This window comes from Glarea lozoyensis (genome assembly GCF_000409485.1).
Source record: "Glarea lozoyensis ATCC 20868 chromosome Unknown GLAREA3, whole genome shotgun sequence".
NCBI classification, from domain to species: domain Eukaryota; kingdom Fungi; phylum Ascomycota; class Leotiomycetes; order Helotiales; family Helotiaceae; genus Glarea; species Glarea lozoyensis.
This window is the reverse complement of record NW_007360998.1, coordinates 779,159-793,092: the sequence shown is the minus strand read 5'-3', so window position 1 is coordinate 793,092 and position 13,934 is coordinate 779,159. Positions and strand designations below refer to the sequence as shown.

General features: G+C 47.0%; 5 protein-coding genes across 5 annotated transcripts; 4 read left to right on the top strand and 1 right to left on the bottom strand.

Annotated features, from left to right (window-relative positions):
- Nucleotides 1-813: 813 nt before the first annotated feature.
- On the top strand, nucleotides 814-1,379 carry GLAREA_00279 (uncharacterized protein; the record flags this gene model as incomplete). The annotated part of the gene is made up of 3 exons (XM_008085039.1): nucleotides 814-849; nucleotides 907-1,035; nucleotides 1,089-1,379. The coding sequence occupies 3 exons, from the start codon at nucleotides 814-816 to the stop codon at nucleotides 1,377-1,379; spliced, it is 456 nt and encodes a 151-aa protein (XP_008083230.1).
- A 452-nt stretch (nucleotides 1,380-1,831) lies between these two features.
- On the top strand, nucleotides 1,832-3,037 carry GLAREA_00278 (GroES-like protein; the record flags this gene model as incomplete). The annotated part of the gene is made up of 2 exons (XM_008085038.1): nucleotides 1,832-1,976; nucleotides 2,115-3,037. 2 exons carry the CDS (start codon nucleotides 1,832-1,834, stop codon nucleotides 3,035-3,037), a joined length of 1,068 nt encoding a protein of 355 aa, XP_008083229.1.
- A 1,673-nt stretch (nucleotides 3,038-4,710) lies between these two features.
- GLAREA_00277 (uncharacterized protein) lies at nucleotides 4,711-5,220 on the top strand (the record flags this gene model as incomplete). Its single annotated transcript, XM_008085037.1, has 1 exon — nucleotides 4,711-5,220. One exon carries the CDS (start codon nucleotides 4,711-4,713, stop codon nucleotides 5,218-5,220), a length of 510 nt encoding a protein of 169 aa, XP_008083228.1.
- A 630-nt stretch (nucleotides 5,221-5,850) lies between these two features.
- On the top strand, nucleotides 5,851-6,637 carry GLAREA_00276 (Class I glutamine amidotransferase-like protein; the record flags this gene model as incomplete). The annotated part of the gene is made up of 2 exons (XM_008085036.1): nucleotides 5,851-6,228; nucleotides 6,278-6,637. 2 exons carry the CDS (start codon nucleotides 5,851-5,853, stop codon nucleotides 6,635-6,637), a joined length of 738 nt encoding a protein of 245 aa, XP_008083227.1.
- A 467-nt stretch (nucleotides 6,638-7,104) lies between these two features.
- Nucleotides 7,105-13,698, bottom strand: GLAREA_00275 (F-box; the record flags this gene model as incomplete). Its single annotated transcript, XM_008085035.1, has 6 exons — nucleotides 7,105-10,328; nucleotides 10,387-10,698; nucleotides 11,082-11,164; nucleotides 11,224-13,304; nucleotides 13,360-13,524; nucleotides 13,579-13,698. The coding sequence occupies 6 exons, from the start codon at nucleotides 13,696-13,698 to the stop codon at nucleotides 7,105-7,107; spliced, it is 5,985 nt and encodes a 1,994-aa protein (XP_008083226.1).
- Between the last annotated feature and the right edge of the window lie 236 nt (nucleotides 13,699-13,934).

The following is a 13,934-nucleotide window of genomic DNA, read 5'->3' as shown; positions in this document are numbered from 1 at the left end:
GAATTGTGCCGCATGGAACTGGGAGAGAGTACATACGCACAGACCCTCTATTGTCGCGGCATCCTTTCTGAGACCCAGAATCTGAACCCCAAACTTCACTAGTAATTTTGGTCTTTGATGAAGCATATATGGACTTTCCTACGAGTGCACCTATTAAGGTTCGCTCCACCAAACTCGTGACTTGGGAATATTGTTTTGCTCAGTTGTTTGGGAGTAAGTAACATTATTTCGCGAACCTGCTGTGCCGGGTAAATATTCTGACACCTGGAGGTAGTCGTACGATTTGAGCAGAAACTGTTGCCTTCGCTGGGAGACAAAATTCGCAACCTTGGGAGTGTACCGAATACACCGCACGAAGCCTGTTAGATAACGAAGACTTCTGTTCTACGCTCTGCGAGGTGCTGACATGCTGACATGCCCAATGAGACATGCGTTGATGCCTTCGAAGAATTGTCTTGAAACGGGATAGAATTCTATCACAAATAATCTTGTCGCTTGCGCATCTCTCTCTGCGATCAGTGGCGCCCTCAATTCAGATATTCCAAATAAGGAGTGCATGGGCAGCATCGTTCCATTATCCTAATGCGATTGTTGCAGTGGCCTGTAAGTGGGTGGTTTGATGCTGTCGAACGCTGATTACTCAACTGGCATTTCCAATGCCTGCGTGTGTAGCGAAGAAAAGAATGATCCTGACTCAAGGAGAAAGACAAAAGCTTATCATATCATCCCGCCTGATATTCTTGAATCATCGACACCAAGTTCTGAACCCATCTACAGCCGAAAGTAAAGTAGCCTACTTGCAATAAGTTGAAGATGTCATTTTACGGAGACAACTACTCCTTGTATGCCGTGAGCAGAACCAGCCAAATTCAAAATACCCAGGGAATCGACTAACAGATCAATCAGGTTCCGGCAGCATGGTTTGTAGCATTCGTTCCACATGTGTACTCAACGACGTTCACATCGCGTTACGACAAAACGTCGCCACGAACCCATTTGCAGGAGATGGAGAAAGACCAAACCATTGACCAAGCCGTAAGCTTCCACTCCCACCGCCCTCAAGCAAAACAGATTAACAATCCCAATAGACAAAAGACAAACTAACCCGCGTAAACGGAGCAAAACAAAATGGCTTCGAGAACATCGGATTCTTCGCAGCTGCGGTCGTAGCAGGGAATGTAGCCGGACTTTCCGCAACGTCGCTCAATGGATTGTCCGCAGGATACGTCTTGAGTCGTATCTTGTACACCCTCATCTACATCAACAACACGAATCCAAAGTTCTCGGACTTGAGATCCGTTATGTGGTTGGTTGGAATCGGTCAAGTTGTTACTTTGTATGCGAAGGCTGGGAATATGTTGCGAGCTGGTTCGGTTTGAAATATCGGATCAGGTATGAGGGAAGAAGTGAAATATTGTTGGTGGTTGAGATGTTCGAACTTACGAGCTTGGAGGTTGCTTTGAAATACACTTATTAAAATTCTACTCGGTATGATGAAGGGCGTGATGTGATTGAGCACTCCACTAAATCAACCCCACAAAGCGGGCCCCTGCGACCTTTCATTGGCCACTATTGCTGAATTTGGTATATGGTGGACCCACTTACAAATCCGCGAACGACTACATTATGTTCCAACTTTCCGCATATAACGACTATAAGCTATATATAACCTGTCCCAGAAAACGCAGGAATCGACTTCATGTTCGCTTCTAGAAATCTTGTATGCAAAGCTTCTCTTCCCATTCTCAAATCTCTTCGGTCATCAATATTCCCCGCATCACAAATCCATTCAACCGGAAATACCTGGTTTCAACCTCAGAAAAACTATACAATGGCAACATCAAGTCTTCCTGAGAAGATGAAAGCTCTTACTCTAGAGAATGGGGTTTCGAAAATCCAAACTATTGCAACGCCTCCACTTCGACCCACGTATCTTCTTATTAAGGTGCATTCGGTTGCTCTTAATCCCACTGACTGTGAGTTTTCTCAGCATATGGCACGCTTCCAAACATACCAGACTATCAAGCAAGATTGTTGATGGCGTCACATTGTCTTGCCTTCTCGCAAGCAACCCCTCTTATCATATGCAAAGTAAACGTGTTAATTACCACCAGGGAAACACATCGCCGGCACCCGCGGCCACGGCCCCCTCGCCATAAGCGGCTGCGACTACGCCGGAACCATCCTTCAAGTCGGCAACGAAGTAACCAAATCATTTACCGTCGGCGAAAAAGTCTACGGCTGCGTCCACGGCTGCAACTTCAGCGAGATGTACGATGGTGTATTCGCCGAGTACGCCGCCGTCAAAGGCGACGTAGCCATGAAGCTCCCCTCGAACGTCAGTTTTGAAGACGCTTCCACCGTCGGTCTAGGAAGTATGACTGTCGCCCAAGGCCTGTTCCAAAAGGGCCTGGGCATTGGTCTTGAATTCCCCGGTGAAGGAGATGGAAAGGGTGAGTGGTTGTTGATTTACGGCGGAAGTACCGCGACTGGGACTTTGGGTATCCAATTCGCAAAGGCGGCGGGGTATAGAGTCATTACGACTGCTTCCCCTCGGAATTTCGAGTTAGTCAAGTCTCATGGCGCGGACGAGGTGTTCGACTATAACGACGCTCAATCGGCCTCAAAAATCCGCGAGCTCACGGCAAACAAGCTGAAATACGCTTGGGATACCAACGGCGACGACGCATCTGCTCAGTTCTGCGCCGACGCGCTTTCGAGCGACGAAGCGAAGAACTATGGAACGATCCTCGCTAATAAGTTTCCGAGGAGCGATGTGAAGTATACGCGGACTTTTATGTATACGATTTTTGGGGAGACGTTTGAGAAGGGGGGGCGGGTTTATGAGGGGAGCAGGGAGGATTTTGAGTTTGCGAAGAAGTGGGCGGCGTTGTCGGAGAGGATGTTGGCGGATGGAAAGCTGGTGCCGCATCCGGCGAAGGTTGGGAGTGGTGGGTTGGAGGGTGTTAGAGAGGGACTGGATGACTTGAAGAATGGGAGGGTCTCTGGCAAGAAGCTGGTGTACAATTTGGAGTGATGTAGATGCCTGCCTCAGCTGCGTCACTTTCAGTCGTGACTAGAGGTGGAAGACACTGAGCTTAATGTCCTTCTGCTTGTATTTAGAATATCACATAATATTAAGTCGATAGTAAGTGGTCAACCGTCAAATTTCGAAATTTCGATAATAACTTCTAAGCTTTTCCTACGGGTTCTCTGCGAAGCCTCACTTTCCATTTTCCTTGGAGTAGTAGCAAAATGACGACTTAGTCCTGTTCTACCCAACGACTTCACCTAGACGGCAAAAAAAAACATAATCGCTGATTATGTAAATTTACAGAGGTCAGCCGTCATTTAAATGAGCGTGAAACCCCATTTGAAAAAGAAGTCTCTCTGCTTCGCACGCCTGGAAGTGTCCGGTCCATGGATGGGATGAATCAGCCGATCAGTACAAATACCCACGAATCCTGAAGCAAGCAGAAGCTCACCGGCAGAATATCGACGAAGATTCCATATTACATGGCTAATAGCATCGAAGCATCGAAGCATTTCCATCTTCACCTGTAAGGCAATGATCCTGTGCTCTGATAACAATCAACTCACTCACAAGTATCGCATTGGCGAAGTATTCGCAGCTGGAATCGTAGCAACTTCCGATTTTCCAGACTACATATTCCCTTCGAAAGTATCCATCAGAAATCCGCCTCACATCATACGGTCGCTTACTCCTATAATTCAAGTCTTCACGCATTCACCTCACTTTCACCACCACATTCCCCACATTCACCAATGCACTTCTCTATATATTTCAATTCGGCATATTTGTCTTGACCAACCACCTCTCAAAGATCCGCGTTGAACCTAGCCTACGGGAAGGAGTAGACAGTGGTAGGGATGGGTAATGGTTGAGGTATGTATTTTTTGGTTTTCGTCATTGTGCTCGATCTCAAATTTTGGTAGGAGTTTTAAGGATTTGGTTTCAAGTTGGGGGTGGTAGTATTTTGGACTCCTTATTTTTTTGGGTAAATCGATCTAAATAGGGTTACTTGTCGTCTTCTTTCGTTATTTTTGATCATCTGTGACGAACGCTCTGAAGGACTTGAGCGTCACAGATTTTTTTCGGAAATTTCAAGTCCGTTGTTTACCAGCCGTTTTAGACTTTGTGATAGATGTAGCCGTCCAGCGAGCCGAATAGCTCATCTAGATGGAGTGTGCTCTGAATCCAAAAAGCACAGTATAGCTCTTAGATCAACAAGCTAGCTACCAATGGCGGATCGTGGATCACCCTCACCATCTCAGACTGTTTTGCCATTGCAGTATACTGATCCCCTCGGAATTGAATGCTGCCATCACCAAATACAGGGAGTTTAAAGCTTCAAAGGTCGTGACACAGCATTCACAACTCTCACAATTCACAGAATGTAACCGCACCTCAAAAGAAAGAAAACATCGATTTAATCACATCAGTAACATCATGGAAAATCCATTCATTCTTTTCTGTAAGCCGAAATTCCTACCAGCTTGCCTACATAATACAACCCCTCTCACTTTCGTACTCATGACATCAAACCCAGACATCAGTATTTCGACAAGACAACTACCAAGATCATACACACTAATCTCTGTACGCCGCACTGAGCCAGAGATATACGAATCATCTACAAGAATTGATAAAGAATAACTTTAAACAGAATCAACGAAACCAGAATAAAGATGGGTCTATTCAAAAGATCAAAACCAACTCCAGATCTAACCGCCGCAGGAAGTAGTAGTACTTCCACCTCTGGAAATACGGGAACAAATCAGGATACGAATGCATCAACATCAAATCTCTCCACCACTACAACACTGGTCGCAAGAGAACAAGACTCTCCTCAACCAAGCCGGAATCTCAAAAGTATCCCGGCACGTCTGATTGGCAAGGATTATCTGAAAAAGAAAGATCCAGAATATGATGCAAAGCTCAATGCTCTCCTGGAGCGAATTGAAAAGAACTACGTCCCCAAACCGATACCGCCGAGACCGTTGCCATCAAAGAATCGGCATTGGGAACAAGATCCGCTATACCTACTATTTGGGCCGCCTAGGGCTCAAGCTGCAATGGAGGAAAGATATGAGAGAAGACAGCGTGTGTATGACTATCATCAACAGAGAGAGACATGGGCGATGAATGATTTAAGAGATATGAGTCTGAGCCAGTGGCGAGCGAAGCATGACTGCTGAAGTGGATTTATTGGAAGGGAAATTTAGGCTGGTAGATGTATCTCGGCTTTAGGAAAACTTTTCATTTGCCGGGAAGTAGTCCTATTTAGCGAAAGGCTTTATTTTATACAGAAATAACAGGTGGTTACTAAACGCGCTACTGAATCCTGTGCTTTGGTTGCAGTAGAGCATCGTGTTTTGATGTGGCTTCACCTTTTCGCAAAGATGGGATGGAGTCCCTCGACGTTTAGGAGCCTACGAGAGAACCCCACCTTAAAGCGACTGAAGATCATATTGCAGCCAATGATACGTTAGTTCAATGCTTTCTTATGTCGAAAGGGCGCGTGTAAAACTTCCACGTGACCCTTTTCGCTTCGTGTATAGATTGATCAACGGGATGTTAACATATTTACGAAGTGTCTTTATGCCTGGTCTACCTTCTGATTCTCAGACAGTAATCAATTAGAACTTAGAAGAAGTTGAATTTTTGCAATATGGAATAATCCTTTGACAAAAGGGCTGCCGTTCTAGGCAGCAGCCGTAAACAGGCCACCCATTACGTTGTCACTTTTCGCCTTTTTATACAACCTGAATAGCCCTCACTCACTAAGAAAACATCAGCACCAAGACTTCTAAGTCAAACTTACAAACATGACAACTCCACCACCCTTCAAAGCAGCAATCTTAATGAACGCCGTCCCCGCCGAATCCACTCCCCTCCTCGACGATGCCTTCAAAACCACCTTCGCAACCTGCATCACGCAGGCCAGTCCCGATGCACAAGTCGATTCCTTCGACCCCATAGAAGCCCAAGTCTACCCCGAGGCTGGCGAATACGATTTAATAGTTCTAAGCGGCGGAACCGCAGACGCCATGGCGAAAGATATTACCTGGATCCTAAAACTGCAAGATTTCCTACGGACGACAGTGGAGAGGTGTCCGAGTCAGAAGATAGTCGGAATTTGTTGGGGTCACCAGACTATTAATATCGCGTTTGGAGGGACGGTTGGGGATAGCGATCATGCAGAGGTTTGTACTTCCTCGAGCAAGTTCTACATTTGCTAACCTCATCCTTCAGATTGGAGTATATCCAGTCACCCTAACACCCAACGGCCAAACTTTCTTCACCACCTCCCTCCCCTCAGAAACTCACTACAACATCCACCAATTTCACGAGCGCGAAGTCAAGACTCGGGGAAAAGGTTTCATCGCATTAGCAGAAAACAACCAGTGTTTCGTCAACGCTGCCAATACCATTTTAACGCTGCAAGGTCATCCTGAGATGAGCGTTGAGTTGTCGAAGATGTTGTTGGAGGATGTACCGAAGTATTTGGATGTTGAGGAGGTGGAGAGGAAGGCGTTGGAGGATAGGGTTGAGAGAGAGCATGATGGGATGGCGATTTGGAAGAGGATTGTGAGGTGGACTGGAGAGGTGTAGGAGGTGATAAGCTTGAAGCTTGATGAACTTCCCTTCAGGCGGGTGAGGTGGCTAATGCGGCAGCCAAGCGAGCGAGATTAGGGGGAACTGCACTTGACAGTCTAGTTCATTGTCTAGCTGCTCTGCTTGGTGTGAGTTTCGTCAGTTATCTCACACAAGTAAATTAATGTTTAGACTTGAGTCTTTATCTGATGTGCAAAATTCATTGAGTGTTCAATTCGAAAGTTCATTGGGTGTCAAACTTTCATTCAACAGCCATGGTACTGTATATCGACAAGTGTATCACTCACAACATATCACCATTCCACTGACATAATCAAATAAAGCACAAGAGAGTAATTCATAGGTAATACGTATCCTAAGTCTGCGACTCTACACCCAATGCTTTCATCTATTCAACACCCCTCTCCCCTCTCCCTTCTTCCCTCTTCGCCCAACCCCAGCCCAACCCTCAACGAATCTCAATATCAATCCTCGCAATGCCCGTCAATTCCTCCACGAAGTCTCTCCCCACCCCCCTCCGACTCATACCAAACCCTGCCCCGAACACCCGACCCAGTCACTACATCCTCAAACGACCCATCAGAAATCTCATCATCAAGACTATTCGGAAATTGCAGATCCTCCATGAGAACATCACCTAGAGAATCTTGATTGATACTGCATTGACTCCATTCTATCCGATCGCGCTTAGCCTTAACTGACGGAAAGTGAAGCGTATCAGAGCAAGATGTGCCGTCAAATGTCTCCGGAAGTGGTGAGGTTGATTCTACACTATCAGGCAATGGAGTCGCGTTAAGCATCTCAACATCGCCGTCAGCGTCGACATTTCGGATCGTGCCATCTCGAACCACTAATCTGATCCTGGGCTCTAGATTCCGCCCATCATTGATTCTCCAGACCTTCGTGATACCAGACTTGCTAAACGCCCAGATCGTCATATCTGGACCAGCATCAATGGCAAGATCAGTAACACCTTGACACTTCCCAACTTCCTGTCCGGTGATCTTAACTGGCCAGGTACTTCTTGCAAGGAGATCAGGGTCAGGATCCTGAGTGTTGTTATTCCACTCTTGAGCGCCATTTTGCGGCCACCAGTCCAACCAGTCCCAGTTCTGAACATCCTTTGATGTGTCTGGAGGTGTACATAGTGGTCGGCCAGATTGATTGGCATGGTTTTCCGCAGTGAATATGTCGGCGGGGACTGAAAACAACCATACACTTTGCTGTTGCTCCGAGCCAAAGACAGCAACGACTCTGACACCCCACTTCAAATCTGAGCCACTTGTATAGACAAGAGGACTACCCATATTTTCAGGTCCATTGAACCATATTTTGCGCAACAATTTGGTTGGCCCACCGACAGGTGCATCACTCCCCAGACATAGTAGTCCAGTCACAGGGTCTGTGAACAGTATGTGGTAACCATCACTGAGTGGCATGGCACGATAATGATCCGAAAGCTCAGTCCTCCCAAACCCAGCTCGACCGGCTGAAGCATTGCCAGAAATTCTCGTCGCAAAAGGCTGTCGATTCCAGGCACTTTGACTATTCCCACCAACACTAGTAGCTCTACCAAGTTTCTCCCACAAGATGCTGTTTCGATTTCGTCTACCAAAAGCACGTTCGGCTAAAGCAGGTTGCTCGCTAGGCCGAGCTGCACTGCTGATAAGTCGTAGCTTTTTGGCAGAATCGACGCTTCGTCTTGGTGGCAGGAAATACAGGTAGTCACTAGGAGCTGTGAGAGGGAACCATCTATTCAAATCCTGTCCTGTCAATGCATCAACCCAATGGAGTTCTATCCCAGACGAACAACCAAACGCGACACAACGTCGCTGAGGACATATCGCTACCGAGCGAGGCGGATCATCATCAGAGCAAAGATTTCGGTAAAGTGAGCGAGGACCAGTCTCAATTGGCATACCCGTTTCACCTAAATTGAGCTCTCTGTGAGGTGGTAAAATGCTTTTCAATCTACTATTTTGGCGGAGCTTTCCTGCTCGAGGAAGCGAAGGATGGCGAGAACTCGGGCCAGCAGTTTGTGAGGAACTAGGCATATCACCTTGAAAAACATCCAGCCACTCAGAGTCGTTAGCCGGAGCAAAGCTTGTGCCCGATGTCGCTATTCCAGGGAAAACAAACGGTGGCTCCGTGGATGGTATGCCGCCATTGAAAATCGATGCGGAACTATTGAGTGATATGCGATCCAGAAACGAAGTACCCTTAGGACCGTCTGCCAACAAAGATTCCTTCCCATGCGGTTTAGAGCTCTCTGAGTGCCCAATTCGCTCTGCGTTAGGTTGCGAAGCTCCTGCTTGCTGGCGGTTCAATGTAGTGATGTCGCATACCAATCCCATTCGACCTTCCAGAAGAATGGCTATGGCATATCTCCTCGAAGATGTATCCATGCTGCAAGCTAGAACTCGGTGCGGACAAATAATACCTGTGACCGGTCGCAGGCTTCCGGGACTGACATTATTCGGCGTGTCGCTACGGGAAGCTGAGCGATTCAGCTCGTATATGTAGACCAAACAGCCGTTGGCTGCCATGAGAAATCGGCCGCAGTTGCTTACGGTAAAGACTGTGCCAACAGAATCCGTTCCTTGGTAGTGTAATGCAACTTCGGTAAAATCAATCATTGAAATTTCAGTAAAAGTGGCGTTGCTAGACGCGTTCGTTGGGTCTTCATCGGTGGTCAATCCATTGCCAGTCCATGCAGGGCCAAGCGCACATTCCCTTGAAAGTCGTTTACTGATGAGCCATTCGTCGTTGGTTTTAGTGTTACTATCAAGAACGTGGTTGGCTGTTATCTCTTGAAGTATGCTGCTAGAGAAACCTCCCCGTCTAATCATTGTCTCTAGCAGTGATCGTTCCAAGCTAGCCATAAGCCATGTTCTGCAAGTATGCCGGGCTGTGTGGAAGTCGGCTGGCGATAAGTTGTAGTATAGCTGTTGGAGGATCTCAGTGGGCAGTGAAACTGCAATTGACTGCGGTGGCGCTGGTGTCTTTTGAGTTTCATGGCCGTATTCATCATGCGCTGGATCATGATCATATGGTACGTTGTCGTCCGCCTGTTCGTCGGAATCTGACAATTCATCCTCATCGGTTTCATTGTCTGGCTTTTTGATCGGTTCTGGGGGCGAAGAGGTACTGTGATCGCTGAAAGTAGAGAAAAGGGTAAATGGAGGAACAAGAGAAGCTTGCCGGCTAACAAAATCCGAGTTGCTGCGCGATACGCTGCCAGAAAAACTAGCAGAGCTGATTGGCGAGTTCAAAACCTCTGAAAGAGTTTGGCAAAGTGGTTCATGAGGACAAGGTTCTAGCAGATCATCGTCCATAATTGCTGACGGAGCGGTTGGATCATCGTGAAAGGTGCTACTTCGACTGACTCGTCGTTTGATAGCATGCGTATCAACATCAAGCGTCGCGTTGCTGAGTCTTATTCTCGAATCCGCACGAGCGAGAGGATCTGATATCCGAGGACTTCTTTCCAAAGTTCTCCCGCGTTCGGGTTCGGGCTTTTTGTCTACTTCAGTCACTTGGACCGCGGCGCTCGTTTGTGCTGAGGGAGGGGGTTTCGTCTTCGAAGTCGACTCGGCGGGAGGAGTCAATTCGAGAAAGGTATTCTGGCGTGGCAGTGGCTTTGTAGCGATTGGTGGTAGGCTTTCATGGACATCTACCGTAGAATCTACTGTGCCAGATCAGTTCTCTAGTAGTGGCTGATATGTAGTCGCATAAGGAAGACATACCTTCATCGCACTGCGCATTGATATCAGGCCATTGCATGGTAGGTTCTGGCCGAGATGCAGCATCGCTGACAGTCATAACGTGAGTCGTCGGGGATTCGAAGACTGAGGTAACGATAGCGGGAGAATTGATATTGGTTGAAGATATAGGTACAGAATCGGGATCTGCAACACCTCTGGAGAGGAGGATTTGAGAAGACGTGTTGTCGACAGCCCCCGAAGAGGAGGCTATGTGGCTAATGAGTGTAGAGTGATAGGAAACGACCGTCATAAGGAAATAATAAAGACGAGGGCTTCGGGACTGCGAACCGGAACCTGTATATCATAAGCAATCTATAAGAAAAAATATAACGAATGTCATGGGCGCCTCCCGCAATTAGGATAGTTGCGGAGAAGAACAACTCATTAAGCTATTTTCAGGAGGAAACTCGAGAATCGAGAGTCCTGGACGTGATTGACTTTCGAATATATTTAAGGAAGGTACATAGGGGTATAGAGGTAATTACAAGTTCCGAAAGATGTACTTCGCCGTAACGCGGAAAGACCGACCCAATAAACAAATTTTGTTGATAACAGTGATCATCTACCCATGATATTGATAGCATTGAACAAATTCCATATCCTTGCCACCTCAAGCCCTTATACATTAGCATCCCCGTTGTCCCGCCATATATGTGTGTCGCCTAAACTGAGCGAACTTGAAGTGCTTTCTTGCTGATCCAGAGGAGTGGGATCGCCATTATTGGCGTCGTCTGCCTTGTTGATCCACAGTTTTTCGAGACTGATGACCATTAGAATGATACAAATCATGGTTGAAAAGGATAACAGTGAATTACTTACGGGACCGTCAAACTTGGGTTGACAAACTTTAATCCTTTCTCTCGGTCCTCGTCAAGAGTCAAACTTCTTCGGCGCATGCGCCCAGGAGGATGGTCAATTCCAACATTCTCATCAGCGATGTTGACATCAACGTCATCGTCTCGCCGTATACTTCGGAGAGCAATAAATTTGGTCAGTGGTTCGTATGTACTTCCAAAGTAGTAACTGTACCATATCGTGAAAGGTATCAAGGGAACCACTAGGGCAGCTGCTGTGAAGGCGGAGTTCAAAGCAATCAACCCAGCCATTACGAGCTGGAATACGCCAAGACCAACGAGTAAACGGTAGCAGATCATTGGCCATGCTTTTCCAGTTGCATGCTGTGGATGATCCATGGCATAGAGCAGTTGGTATTTGTACGTAAAATAGCCAAAGACGAAGTATACTAGTCCAAATGTGACCACCATGTACCCGGATGGCAAGATACTGTATACAAAACACAAAATCCAGATTAGGATTGCAGAGGGCAGGTAGAACCCATACTTAAAGATGGGCGGCTGTACCAACTCAGCATAGTCCCTAGGTGTGCGCGACCCCAAGAGCATGATTGGATACAACGAAACGCTGCCAAATTCCAAAAGTCTGAAGGGCAGGAGACCAACACTCTGGAGTAGAATAAAATTGGTATAGAAGTTGCCTAGAGACTGTACAGAGTTGGCTAGAGTGTATGCAAGTTGTGTTGTATCCCTCGAAAACTCTTGGAGTGCAGGCCAGAAACGACTGGCAGTACCAAAAATCGTAAAGACCAAGAACACGTTAAAAAACGTGAAAAAGAAGTTTTTTGAAATTACTGACAACTCAACGTCGCCTTGGGAAATCATTCCTTGCAGGTTTGCCAAATAATCGTATAGGAACGGGACAGCAACATTGAGTAAAGAAACAACCAACGTAGGTAGTCCTGTCTGCACCAACGACTTGATCGTGGAATGACTTTCGAGTACATCGGCGAGCCCCTTCCATACTTGTTGAATGGAGCACAGATCTAGCAGTCCTGCCAAAGCAGCAACTGGTATTAACCAGAAAATGGTGAGCAGTAGAATGAATACTGTTATGGTCCAAGACCGCAGCATTCGGCTCGACCGAGGCAGATAAGTGTTTGGCCACACAATATCAGTAGGTGCTGGAGCTAGTTTAGCTTGGAGTTGCATAGGTTCTGGATCTAGGAGAGCTTGGACAGCCATTTGGCAAGCAGGAATCGAGTCCATGGTGACAAAAGCGACAGGTGTTGCTTTATACTCTTTCTTTCTGGCGTCGGTAATTTTGTCGTCCAACTTTCGAAGCTCTTCTTCATAATAGTCGATAGCATCCACTTTTCGGCTCTGCAACCTCAGCAATCCGTACCAGATGCGTGTAGTAGGTCGAGGTTGTTCGTATGCCATGATGTGAGCGCCAAGCAAGTTGTCTCGCTCACGGTGCTCTTCTCCATCCTCAGTGTCCTCAGAATTTGGCTCTGGCCGTGGCATGGGCGACTGGGTGGTTTTCCGACCAATGTGGACAGTCCAGGCCTCCTCTAGACTTCTCAAGACATAAGCTCGTCGATCCAACAAATCATCCAGAGCCTTCCAGTCACGACAAAGCGTCACATTTTCGACCTTCCCAATCTCAAGCTTTTCCAGGAACTCCTTAATATTATCCTCCGATCTTAATTCCTTGGGGATTCCGGAAAGCTGAATTGTTCGATCTGTAATCGTTGATTGGCTTCCAAGATAGTCTTGCCTAACACGAATGATGCGCTGAGTCTGCCGAGTAATAAAGTACAACGCAAGTCCAGTAAAGAAGTAGGTGAAAACAAGGTATGCCCACAAATAGTGGTGGTTTTCCTCGTCTTTTCTGTTCAAGGCAGCAGACCCATCCTGATCAAAGCTTTTCCCATCCTCCATATATAATTGTGCCGGCCGCCAAAGGGCCCCCTGGTATAATTCGTGAGGAAGGCGCGGTGTTACAAGTTTGGAATATCGCTTGTTTATTGGGGCAAGGATACCGCAAGTGATGAGAAACATGACCCCGAAAAGTTTGATGGACATCTTGAAAAAGGACAAGAACTTGACAGAGTTAGTCCTTTGTATTTCACAGATGCTCTAGACTCTCGAAACTCACAACATAGGCGTCAAGTCCTGCAGAAGCCAGGACCTGCTCTTCTGTAACTTTGTACAGCACTGGCATCCATCCCAGAAAGCTATCCGGAAGCTCAGGCAAGGCTTCAGCGGCATGCAACTGGCGCTTCCTCGCGGCATAGAGAGTTTTCCATCTTGGTCTTAGAAACTAGACACAGTCAATATCAGTCAACATGCTCAAACGATGGTCAGGGCACATTACGCAGAAACCAATGAAAGCAGAAACCCCCAAGACGAGAGACAAGGCGCCCTGTACTAATATATCCTGCTGCCCGTTCGTAGGTTGGGTCGCGTCGGGTCTCCGCGTACAATCCTTCGCCATGGTTGAGGCTTGCGGTAGCATCTTGAAATCTGTGAGTGTTCAAAACTCAACGAACATAGTTATCGAGCATGATGGATGTTGCGATCAGAATGTGTTGGCGCAACAGGAGCCCAGACGATTACGATCCCCTGAAAGAAATGACGCTGCTTGATGTCAAACCTACCGGCGCTTGGATCATTTTAGCTTCAGCCACATTGGGTCGCCACATCTGTTGCATGAAGCTCTGACCACCCAGT